Source organism: Xyrauchen texanus, chromosome 5 (genome assembly GCF_025860055.1).
Source record: "Xyrauchen texanus isolate HMW12.3.18 chromosome 5, RBS_HiC_50CHRs, whole genome shotgun sequence".
Classification (NCBI taxonomy): domain Eukaryota; kingdom Metazoa; phylum Chordata; class Actinopteri; order Cypriniformes; family Catostomidae; genus Xyrauchen; species Xyrauchen texanus.
The window spans coordinates 2,190,460-2,202,908 of NC_068280.1; the positions used below are offsets into that span (position 1 = coordinate 2,190,460).

General features: G+C 41.7%; 1 protein-coding gene across 1 annotated transcript; it reads left to right on the top strand.

Annotated features, from left to right (window-relative positions):
* Window positions 1-6,938: 6,938 nt before the first annotated feature.
* Window positions 6,939-9,265, top strand: LOC127644080 (CMRF35-like molecule 1). The gene is made up of 7 exons (XM_052127099.1): window positions 6,939-7,012; window positions 7,863-7,999; window positions 8,134-8,253; window positions 8,331-8,375; window positions 8,585-8,689; window positions 8,763-8,818; window positions 8,960-9,265. The coding sequence occupies exons 1-7, from the start codon at window positions 6,939-6,941 to the stop codon at window positions 9,263-9,265; spliced, it is 843 nt and encodes a 280-aa protein (XP_051983059.1).
* The last annotated feature ends 3,184 nt before the right edge of the window (window positions 9,266-12,449 follow it).

Below are 12,449 nucleotides of genomic sequence, written 5' to 3' on the forward strand. Positions count from 1 at the left end.
GAAAATTACTGGAATGCCTTACTACAATTGTGCCCATATGCAAAGTGTGTAACATAATTTTCCCCAGTGTTGACAGAAGCATTAAGAATAGTTTTGTATAATTACATATCTACTACATGCTTCTAATCATGTTGAACTGTAGTATCAAATCAAATTTAAGTACTTTCAAATTGCACCTTAAAACAGTTTAAAAAAAAGCATTAAGCACTTCCATCAACCAACTTGTTAGCTGCTTCCACGGCTAATGCAGCTAAAGTTAGCATTGTCTCTGATTGTATTCACAGAGACCAGATATACAGATATATATTCATACATGACTGAACTCCGGTAGTCATATCGGTTCTGATTTGTTGTTGCGGTAGTAACCGAACCGAGCTGTAAAGGCATATCCTCTCCCGGAAAGGGGGCGGGAAGCAGCAGATCATTTACATTTAAAGAGACACACACAAAATCAGCATGTTTTTGATTCCACCAAAAAAGAGGCATTTATAACATGATATAATAAATGATCCGTGGGGTATTATGAGCTGAAACTTCACAGACACATTCTGGGGACACCTGAGACTTATATTACATCTTGTAAAAAGGGGCATAATAGGTCTCCTTTAAGGATTTTTAGATATTTTTACAGGAAAACAATTAAAAAAGTAATCAAAAATATGATTTTTGTCCTAATATCAAAGATCATACTAGAAAAAAAAAAAATTATGATCCAAAGTGAATTTTCTTGATAATAAATATGATGGTGTCTGGTCACAGGTGCGTGTAAAATGGCTAGAAATAGCATTTTAGCTTAGCATAAAGCTAACAATTTACACAAGATTTATTTTTATTTCTTCTGCTCCAAACGTACTTCAAACTTTCTTCTCTGTCTGCTCGTATGAATGTAACACATCATAAGAAAGCGTTTCACCGCTGTTCAAATGCACTTAGTATCATTTAAAGAACTAAATATTAAATGAAACTAATGACAATAAAATGCAAAGTAATGTCTTCAGTTATCAAAACACTTTTGAATGTAACTGTATTCTAATTACCAATGATTTAAATTGTAACTGTAGTGGAATACAGTTACTTATATTTTGCATTTTAAATATGTATTCCTTGTATTTCATTACGCCCCAAACCTGCTTAAATTAATCAGTTCGTTCAAGTTCATTTTAATGAACTAATTCACTTGAGTTATCACTTGTGTTCTCAGATGTCCCTTTTTTGGCTATGTTTGTACAGTAACTTGTGTAGCAAGCTAGGTTAGCTCGACTGTTGTTCAGCTACTGTAAAATACAAGCTACTTAAAGCTTGGATCATCATAACTACAACTGCCAGCATATTAAACAAAGTGTAATATAAATGAACATTTAATATTCTGTAAAAGAAGCTAAAAGAAAGTGTACTCACTTGTCAACGGAAGGATGGTAATCATCATCTTGATGTCCAATGTCAACAGTTGTGATGCCGGATCGTAAACTGAACCTCTGTAAACGCTCTTCCAAGGAACTGGTCGTTATTTGCATTCTTTCCTCTACAAAACACGCATACCTCACATATACAAAATCTGTGGGTTTTTATTTTCTGGTTTCCAACAACCATTTACATAATTTCAGGACGGTTCTGAGCATTTTTTTAGTTTACTTTTTCATTCAATAAAAAGTTGTAACACTTAACAGTCAGTTTTCACATGAAGGCAGATGTGTGTTGTTTAAAAAGTTGTTCAAAATCATTAGTTCAATTTAAACGGGACAACCAGGTTATTCAACAAGATCACTGAAAAACAATGACATCATATTTCATTCAATAAATGATTAGTGATACACATTAATAGGATAACATTTACTTTGTAGTATCATAATGTTTGTGTTGGATCTCATCTGGACATTTGAAATGTTGGTGTTGGCAGATAATAAGGATTCAGAAAGTCAAGATTTATGTCATATGATTTAGAAGCACAATAAAAATGCCAGCAATTGTAGTTTGTGGTGGTGGTGGTAGTGGTCTAAAGCACATAACTGGTAATCTGGTAATCAGAAGGTCGCTGGTTTGATCCCCACAGCCACCACCATTGTGTCCTTGAGTAAGACACTTAACTCCAGGTTGCTCCGGGGGATTGTCCCTGTAATAAGTGCTCTGTATAATACACAAAAGTAAATGTATAAATGTAGTTTAATTGTTCCAGGGTTATTACCAACAAATTATACACTGATAAAACAAAACATTATGATCATCTGCCAAATATGCTGTTTGTCCTCCACGTGCCCCCAAAACAGCGCTGACCCACTGAGGCATAGACTCTACAAGACCCCTGAAGGTGTCCTGAGGTATCATCAAGACATTAGCAGCAGATCCTTCAAGTCCTGTAAGTTGCGTGATTGAGCCGCTGTGGATCGGACTTGTTGGTCGAGCACATCCCACAGATGTTCAGTTGGATTGAGATCTGAGGAGTTTGGAGGCCAGGGCAACAACTTGAACTCTTCAACATGTTCCACAAACCATTCCTGAACAATGCGTGCGCTGTAGCAGGGCGCATTATCCTCCTGAAGGAGGCCACTGCCATTTCAGAATACCATCGCCATGAAGGGGTGTACCTGTCTGCCACAATGTTTAGGTTGGTGGCACATGTCAAATTGACGTCCACGTGAATGGCCGGACCCAGTGTTTCTCAGTAGAAAATTGGCGTCTTCCCACAGTGCATCCTGGTACCATCACTTCCCCAGGTAAACGGCCCACCGCTGACCGGGAGCACCCCACAAGCCTTGCCGTTTCAGAGTTGCTCTGACCCAGTCGTCTGGCCACAACAATTCAGTCCTTGTCAAATTACTCCTGCCCATTTCTCCTGCATTCAACACATTGACTACGAGAACTGATTGTTCGTTTGCATTTTATCTACCCAGACCTTGACATGTGACCTTGTCTGGAGATTATCAACGTTATTCACATTAAATACATGTCTATGGCACGAAAGTGACTCCAGCCAGGCTTACAAAGCAACAATTTGGCCTAGATGCTAGGGTGGGTAGAGTCATGTGGTTTACCTTCCTTGTAGTCGCTCTCAGTGGGATGCCTGGTGAGACGAGCGCGGATGCTGCGGTGAATAGCGTGAGCCTCCACATGCACTAAGTCTCCACGGTAACGCGCTCAGCAAGCCACGTGATGTGTGGGATTACTGTCTCAGAAGCGGAGGCAACTGAGATTCATCCTCCACCACCGGGACTGAGGCGAGTCACGGTGCCACCACAAGGAATTTGAGCACACTGGGAATTGGGCATGCAAAATAGCGGAGAAAACGGGATAAAATAAAAATGAAAAATACATGTGTATGTGCATACAGGCTGTTAAAGGAAAGATTTGGCGTCACTCACACATCTTCAAACATCTTTATATACTGCTTATATGTGTTCGATTTTATACTGCACTCAAATTGTTTATGGGGCCCTAAAATAGTTCTGCCCCCAAGGGTGCAGTGTTTGGTGCTACGTCCCTGATCGTAAATACTCGAGAACTACAGTTACCCTGTTACCTTATCAAGAACTCATCTCTTCCTCCTATCTCTTACCAGTTGCTGGTTTGCATGATGAGAATGAGATTGAGAGATGAACACACGGCTGATTGTTTTTATAATCCATTCACTCATTTTACAGTGCACACAAGAAAGGGAGCTTCTGGGTTCACATTCATTTAACAGAAAGAAACAACAATAGAGTAAAATAATAGTGAACTATTATTGACTCACTACATCTGAGAAACATCATTTGAATGGTTCAGTCAAGTAATACAAGATGACATTCATTTCAGTTATTTTCTTGTCAGCTAGGTCACACCCCTGGAACTTACCATATAAATAACACATGTTGTTTTTAAGTTTGTGGATTTAATTTATGCATATAAGTACATACTGTATACACATACAATACATGTACATAAACATGTACATTAGTTTGTAGCTGGATCAGTAGCTTGGTGTGGTACCGTTTAAGGGGTAGTACTCTTGTTTTAGTGGTGCATACCTTTTAGATAAGATTCAACTTTATTGTCATTGTGCAGAGTACAGGTACAGAGCCAATGAAATGCAGTTGTTTTCACATATCCCAACTAAGCTGGGGTCAGAGTGCAGGGTCAGCCATGAAACAGCGCCCCTGGAGCAGATAAGGTCAAGGGCCTTGCTCAAGGCCCCAACAGTGGTATCTTGACAGTGCTGGGGCTTGAACCCCCGACCTTTCAGTCAGTAACCCAGAGCCTTAACCACTGAGCTACCAATTTTAAAGGTGCCCTTAAGGGTACCACCCCAGTGATGGCCCTAGTATCTTAAAATAATAATAATCTGAGTAGCTTGATTAATTGTACTGGACAATACCTACATTACTCAAAATGATGTAGACATCCAAATATCACACCCATATGTGCTTTGGTAAACATTAACATTGAACCACTGGCATTAATAGGGTGCTGGCCTTCAGTGGGGGGTTAGTGCCTACCACCTGTGCCACAGCCGCCCCAGGGTTAATGCCAGGTACTGATATTGGGCAATGAGGTCTAGCTTACAGTCAGAATCCCATTTAATCCCAAAGGTTTTCAATTGAGTTCAGGTCTGGGCTTTGTACTGGCCAGTTCTTCCACACCAGACTTATTATTCCAGGATTCTGACATGCTGGAACAGAAAAACTACTTTGTATATTGACTACAAGGCTGTGTGCCGGCTTTATGCCCCTGCCAGTCATGAATGTACAGTATCTGAAATAGCAAACGTGTTCATTAGAAGGGGTGTCAACATACTTTTGCACGCATTGTTAACAGGTTATTCACAGTATCTGACAGACTAGGTTTCATTATGAATTAACCCGAAGTTATGTCGTTGTTCTCTCGATGAGATCAACATCCATGTGAGCAGAATTAGTTTCTCTAAGGTCTGTTCCAACCACAAAGATCTGGGCATCTGGTAGGGAAGCATAGGAGTCTGCCCCGCCACAAGATGCCGCCCTGGGCGATTGCCCATGTCGCCCATGCCTAAATCCACACCTGGTAGCAGCTATAATATATATATTTAGTTCTTCTCTTGCAATTGTATTGGGGATTATAGATGAAGCTGGTTCTTCATGTTCAGTTGTACTTATATTAGAAGTGGTGATAAAAGTTGTTGGATCATAGGAACAACACAGAAAATACTATTAGAGAATCCTATTGTTTCTCAAGGAAAACTTCCCATTCCCATTCCCTGAGTTGAGTTGAGTTGAGTTGAGGTGAATGCGGGTAAGAATTATTCTGACTTGGCACAGATCTTGAGCATGTTTAGTGTCAGTGAGTCTTAATTATTGTTTACAGATCTATTTATGGTTTTTACTTTTAAACAGAATTTGCAATGCAGCAGTACAAAGTTTGGTAACTGCTTAGCAGTGAATGACCGCTTCAAATTTGCATTGATGGTGAAAAAGATACCACGTTGTGTTACGTAACACATATTACTGCACAAAAATGTATTTTTATTGGTATATCCTGAAAGGCATGCCTTACATGGAGCAGCAATTACTTTTACCTGTTCAGTATAAGTGTAATTTCTGAACCACTTGCGATGACTAAAAATAAATTGTATTTTTATTCATGTTTTTTAATTGCACGCTGTGTTGTTTTAGCACCAAATTCACAAAAGGAGTTAGAAAGATTTATTAAGTGAACCCTTGGATTTAATAACTGGTTGATAATCCTTTGGTAGGAGTAACCTCAACCAAGCATTTCTGGTAAATGCGGAATATTGGACCATTCTTCCTTACAGAACTGCTTCAGCTCAGCCATATTATTCGGATGTCTGGTGTGAACGGCTCTCTTGAGGTCATTCCACAGCATCTCTATTGGGTTGAAGTCTGGACTCAACTGGAGCTTCAGCTGGTGCACTGCCACCCCGACATTATCCTGTAGGACATCTTGAAAAACTTGGGACTGAGTTTTTCCCTTGATGATGGCAAGTGGTCCAGGACCCGAAGCAGCAAAGCAGCCCAAAATCATGATGCTCCCTCCACCGTACTTCACCGTTGGGAGTATGTTTTCATGTTGGTATGTGTAACGGGAGCCAGCTGGTAGATAGCTGTGCAGTGTGTAAATTTCAAGCTTGATTACACCTCCTATAGCGCCATCTAGGGCTCTCCGCATGCATCAAGCACTAGAAAGTGAAATCAAGCTTGAAATGATCGTGCTATGAGATTGCAACGCAAGATATTCAGTGAAAATGAGTTACAATTTGGTTTATTTTCACCCAAAATCAACTGAATCGCTTCAGAGAACATGGATTGAACCACTGTAGTAGAATGGATAACTTTATGCTCCCTTAATTTGCTTTTTGTAGCTTGAAATGTCTGGCCACCATTCACTTGCATTGAATTGACCTATAAAGCTGAAATATTCTTCTAAAATCTTTGGGCATGAGGGTGAGTAAATGATGAGCACCACCAATCAAATAAGATGCCATGGGTTTAATGATCTATTCAATCATTTATGCAATTTGCATGTACTTTTGATACTTAAGTAAATTTAATATCAGTTACTTTAATACTTAATACTTCTCATGAGCTAATTTTACTTGAGTCAGTTTCCATGAAGGTAACTTTACTTTTACTCAAGTATGACAAATGGATATTTATACAACTCTGGTACAAACAGTGACCTCAGATCTGTGTGAAAACAAATATACACATGGTCAACACACGTCAAGTGTTAAAAGTAAAAGAGGAAGTAGAAGTCTTGAGAGCATATATTTATTGATGCTTCTGCTAATAATACAAAAAAAAGAAAAGTAAAAAATGTAGACGAGCATTTGTAACTGTGAGTTCCTCAATATGATAAAAGCTCTTGACTGGTGGTTTTTCCTGTCAGTATTAGAGCCCTCAAGGCTGCTAAGAGCAACTGTAGATATATACACTGGTATTGCTGGAATATAACTGGTTTACACATCAGAAATGAAGTTCTTCTGTGTTGTCTGGATCTGGATTTCTCTGTCAGGTCAGTTGTGTGGTGAAGTGTTTGATCTCAAGTGAGTTTTCTTTGAGTTCAGGACGTCACGCTTTAATGTGCATACGCAGAACAGATAGTCAGATCATCTTAACGAAATGCTTCATCATTGTTTAAAGTTGTGGTTGGGTTTCCTAATAACTTTGCAACTCAAGCTTTAACGATCATCTTAATCAATGTCGTTTGTTATTTTATGAAAGAGTAACGCCTGTAAACAAACCAGCACGTAGATCGCTCGTTATAAAGCAGAACTTTAAGTGCTTCATTACGGGAGTCGTCCAGTCCAAAGATGCTGATGACGTTGCCAGTATGTCCAGGTGTTTGTCTTCTCAAAATGAAAATAAGGTGGAAATACTGACAAACATGGAAGTTGTTTGTAAGCTGAAATGTATTACCAAACTACGACATGTAAATTTAGACCGAAAAGCGTTATAGTCTAAAGGCGGCACGTGAACTTGTCCTGACACAAACCTGACTCGGCTGAATCACACATCAGACAGATGAAGATAGTTTCACTTTGCTTCTTTTTAAGAGAAAGATGCCAGTATCTGTAGTTGTGTCTCCGCTACTCTTGCTAAAATAACCACACATTCAACTACTCACAGTTCAGGCTTTATACGGCGCCTCATGTCTATAGCGGGAGACATTAACACGTGCGGAGCGATAATCAAGCACTCACTTTTATTTCATCCTACAGGATTTGGAATTTCAGCTACTGATGGGATTAATGTACATGGATATACAGGCAGATCTGTCACTATTCATTGTTCTCATGGCTGGGCTTCAACCAATGTAAAGTACTTCTGCAGAGATCCATGTAATAACAAAGATGTTCTAGTTAAATCTGATCAATCACCAAATGGGAGATTCAGTCTGAAGGATTTTGGAAATGGCGACTTCACTGTGACCATCAGTGAACTACAGGAGTCAGACTCTGGACTTTACTGGTGTGCAGTGGAAAGATCTGTTAAAGACACATATAATGAAGTGAATCTGAAAATATCTAAAGGTAAGAATGGTGTACAGTGATGCTTTGTCGTGTATATTTAAATATTGTCTCTTTTTATTTCCATATTTGTCCATTATTATAAAAATGTTTGTACCTTTTTTCTCACGCCACCCCCACACAAACATCCACCGAAGTGCACACAACTCTGCCGCCACCTACACCAACAACACAGTCAACATCTCCATCTACCACAGCTATCAGAACCTCTTTATATTCAAACTCTGATGACATCACACTCTCACCGTCAGTGACAGGTAAGATGGAGCTTATATACTATCTATATATTTCAACAGTATATGTGGTGTTACTCATTATCTCTTTACATTTAAAGATTCTGTCGACACATCAAGTCCAGCAGAAGTGTTTGTTGAAGCTGGTGAGTTCCACCCTCTTTAAAAATGTGCCCCATTTACTTCCATTATAAATGCCTCACACTTTTTTTTTAAGAAAAGGAGGGACGAGTCGAAATAATTTTTTCATGGTAATCAATACTATGCCTCACAATCTGTCGGCTGAGCTTAATTTCTATTGAACCCCGAATAATTCTCTGAGATCTTGACACGCGCTCTCTCTGTATGTTTTCAGGTCCTCTGGTGTTCACAGCTGTGTGTCTGACGGCGACTCTGATCATATTCGGAGTGGTTCTCTGTGTATGGAATTGGCAAAAGAAAAAGTCACATAGTTCCAGTGGTAAATAAAAACACATAATTTAAAAGTGAAATATAATGTGTTTATAGTGTTTAAAGTGTTTCTCTTGCAACAGGCCCAGCTCACACTGATGCTAAACTCAAGAGAAAACACACCACATGTACCACAGAGGTGAGAGACACAGATAATAACTTCATTAACACTCTGAGAGCGTGTGTGTTTAAACAGTGTTTATCTGGCTAATATGATTCTGAGATAGTTTCATGTAATAAGTCTTGTCATTGTATTGCTGTTGTTGTGTTGACTCTACAGGCTGCTGGTGATTATGAGGAGATCAGAGACACTCAACAGCAGACTGAACCACACACACAGGCCATCATTTACTCCACTGTTAATACAAGTCCTGGAGGCAATCAGATCCAAGATCCTCCATTATACTCCACCCTCTCCGATCAACCAGAGTCGTGCACCAACCAAACTCCAAACTCCTGGAATAATGCAGCAACTATAGTTACATATGCATCAATTAAGCATACTGAAGTCTGTGGACCAAACACACTTATTAGATCAGAAGATACAGAGACATATGACACTGTGTACTCTAAAGACACATTATGACTCCATTTACACTGTTTCGGGTGTGAACAGGGTCAAACCGTTGTGTGACCTGGTGTAAACAGCAATCTGTCTCGCCTGATCACATGAGACAGATATTAATAACAGGTGCAAACAGGCCCTTTAACATGATTAAATTGTGTTGCTCTGTATTTGTATGTTATGTGGAAGTAGTAAACATCATGTCTGATCTGGATTGGTTTCGAAATGCAAGTTATATACAGTGTAAATGATATATTCTGGTCTTCACTCTGATTTCAACATGACAAGTGGAAACATATCTTAACCCAGGGTTTAAAACACGATAATCTGGGGTTCAGTGCGGTGTGAAAAGCCTTTAGTGGACTCTTCTGTCACTTTAGGCATGCATGACACCAGCATCTATGATTCTGGGTAGGAGCCTCTATTTCACACTGATCTTGGATCAGATTGCCCAATGCAAACCTGATTCACACCAATTATGAAAAAGAGTTCAACCACTGATCTCAGGTCTGTGTGAAATGAGTAACATATGTTAAAAGAGGAAGTGAAGTATATATATATTTTGTGGGCACTATCAAGCATTGACAAGGCATTCATTTTTGAGCTTGCAGTAATAGAGTTATAAAAGCTACCGAATCCACAAACATCTCATTTAAACCGACTGGAGACTCAAAATGTTAGGGATGAACATGAAGACCCGCCATGTCCTGTGGATCTCGATCTTTCTGACAGGTCAGTTCTCAATGTGTTTGTCACTGTTGCTTTACTTTCTAATGCAGCTTGTGCTTTTTCCTCTGACTATATGTGGATTTGAGCACTGCTCCAGGAAAAAAACGCTGGTACTCCATGCTTGAATTGCCTATATGGCAGGAATATTCCTTATTACAGTCTAGAGACATGGTTAATTACATTTATCTTTTTAACAGCCCAAGTATTTAACTAGCATTGTTTAACATGTCCAACGTGTTAACTTCTGATAGTGGGACTTTGTGTTTGTCTGATCAATGGTAGACAAAAGGAGTGTTTGGGAATTCCATTTGTTGCTGCTAAAGACACATAAAGAAAAAAAAATCACACTTAAAGCTATTTCAATGCAATGAAAACGTTTGTGAAGGTGTTGTCTTCTTAAAGGGTTAGTTCACCCAAAAATTGTCTTGTAATTTACCCTCAAGCCATCCTTGGTGTATATGACTTTCTTCTTTCAGCCAAACACAATCACAGTTATATTAAAAATATCCGAGCTTTATAATGGGAGTGAATGGTACCTTAGATTTTGAAGCCAAAAAAAGTGCATCCATCCATCAAAAAGTTGAGTTGGCGTAGCGTAAGCTCCGTGAGAAGTGATGAACGTGGTGCTCGCTGAGGTGCTCAAACACTGAAAGTGGTGCTATTTGTAACGAATGGTAGCTGAGATGAGACAGGAGACGTAAGATCTATTTGCAGGCTTTAATAAAAATGATGACAGTGAAACAACAAACGGGAAATCAAAACAAGAAGTGACTAAGGAATGCAAAAACTAAAGGGTATTTATACAAACTATACTAATGAGGGAATGGAAAACATGTTAGAACAATGAGGAAAAGATGGCAGTGATGAGGGCAGTGCATGATGGGAAACGTTGTCCGGGGGAAACACGAGGGAGACAGACCGTTAGACTATTGTTGATTTTAACCACTAAAAAGATTAAGATGTCGGGTAAGGTCTCCAGATGTTGTTCTGTTCCTGGTTGTAGAAAAATGCATCTTTGCAAAATGTTCCGAAGCATCCCAACGTTTGTCACGATTCCCCGTTGTCTGCTCTGTGTTTCTCCCCTGTCCCGGACTACACTTCCCATAATTCACTGCCAGCAGTCATTCATTGTTCTCACCTGTGTGTCGTTTATTCATTATTCTTGTGTATTTAAACCCTGTTGTTTCACCATTCGTGGTCAGTAGTTAAATTTAATGTCTGTAGCCTCGACCGTCCCAGAGCCAGTGCCTGTAGCCTCGACCGTCCCAGAGCCAGCGCCTGTAGCCTCGACCGTCCCAGAGTCAGCCCCTGTAGCCTCGACCGTCCCAGAGCCAGCCCCTGTAGCCTCGACCGTCCCAGAGCCAGCGCCTGTAGCCTCGACCGTCCCAGAGCCAGCCCCTGTAGCCTCGACCGTCCCAGAGCCAGCGCCTGTAGCCTCGACCGTCCCAGAGCCAGCGCCTGTAGCCTCGACCGTCCCAGAGCCAGCGCCTGTAGCCTCGACCGTCACAGAGCCAGTGCCCATAGCCTCGACTGTCCCCATGTCCACGCTCCCTGCTGGCCGAAGGAAAAGGAGAAGGAGGAGGGCACCTTCTCACCAGTCTCTGCTAGTGCTCGTGACCACTGAGGTCATCATCGAGCCTCCCAGGGCTCTGCCTCTCAAGCCTTCCAGGGCTCCGCCTCTCGAGCCTCCCGGTGCTCCGCCTCTCGAGCCTTCCACGGCTCCGCCTCCAGAGCCTTCCACGGCGCCACCTTCCGCGGCTCCACCTTTAGAGCCTTCCGCGGCTCCGCCTTCAGAGCCTTCCAGGGCTCCGCATTCAGAACCTCCCATGGCTCTGCCTTCCATGGCACTGTCTCCAGAGCATTCTACGGCTCCGCCTCCTGAGCCTGCCATGACTCTGCCACCTGAGTCTTCCACGGCTCCGCCCTCCATGGCTCTGCCTTCCACGGCTCCGCCCTCTGAGTTCACCATGGCTGTGGTCCTATGGCCACCTCCCGGGCCTCCTGACCCAGTCCCTGTCCAGTGGCCGCCTCTCAGGCCTCCTGACCCAGTCCGCGTCCTGTGGCCGCCTCTCAGGCCTTCTGACCCAATCCCCGTCCTGTGGCCACCTCCCAGACCTCCAGACCCAGTCTCCGCCATCATTCCCTTGGTCTCCAGACCGTCCGCCTGACCTTCTCTGGACTGCCTGTTTGCCCCTTGTGCCCCCCTTGGACTGCCTGTTTGCCCCTTGTGCCCTCCTTGGTCTGCCTGCCCCCCTTTACTCCTTGGATACTTTATTTTGTTTTTGTGGGGTTTTTTTTTTTTTGGGGAGCGTCTAGAATCCGCTCCTTTGGGGGGGGTGGGGTGGTTAGGCACGATTCCCCATTGTCTGCTCTGTGTTTCTCCCCTGTCCCGGACTACACTTCCCATAATTCCCTGACCTCATCACTGCCAGCAGTCATTCATTGTTCTCACCTGTGTGTCGTTTATTCATTATCC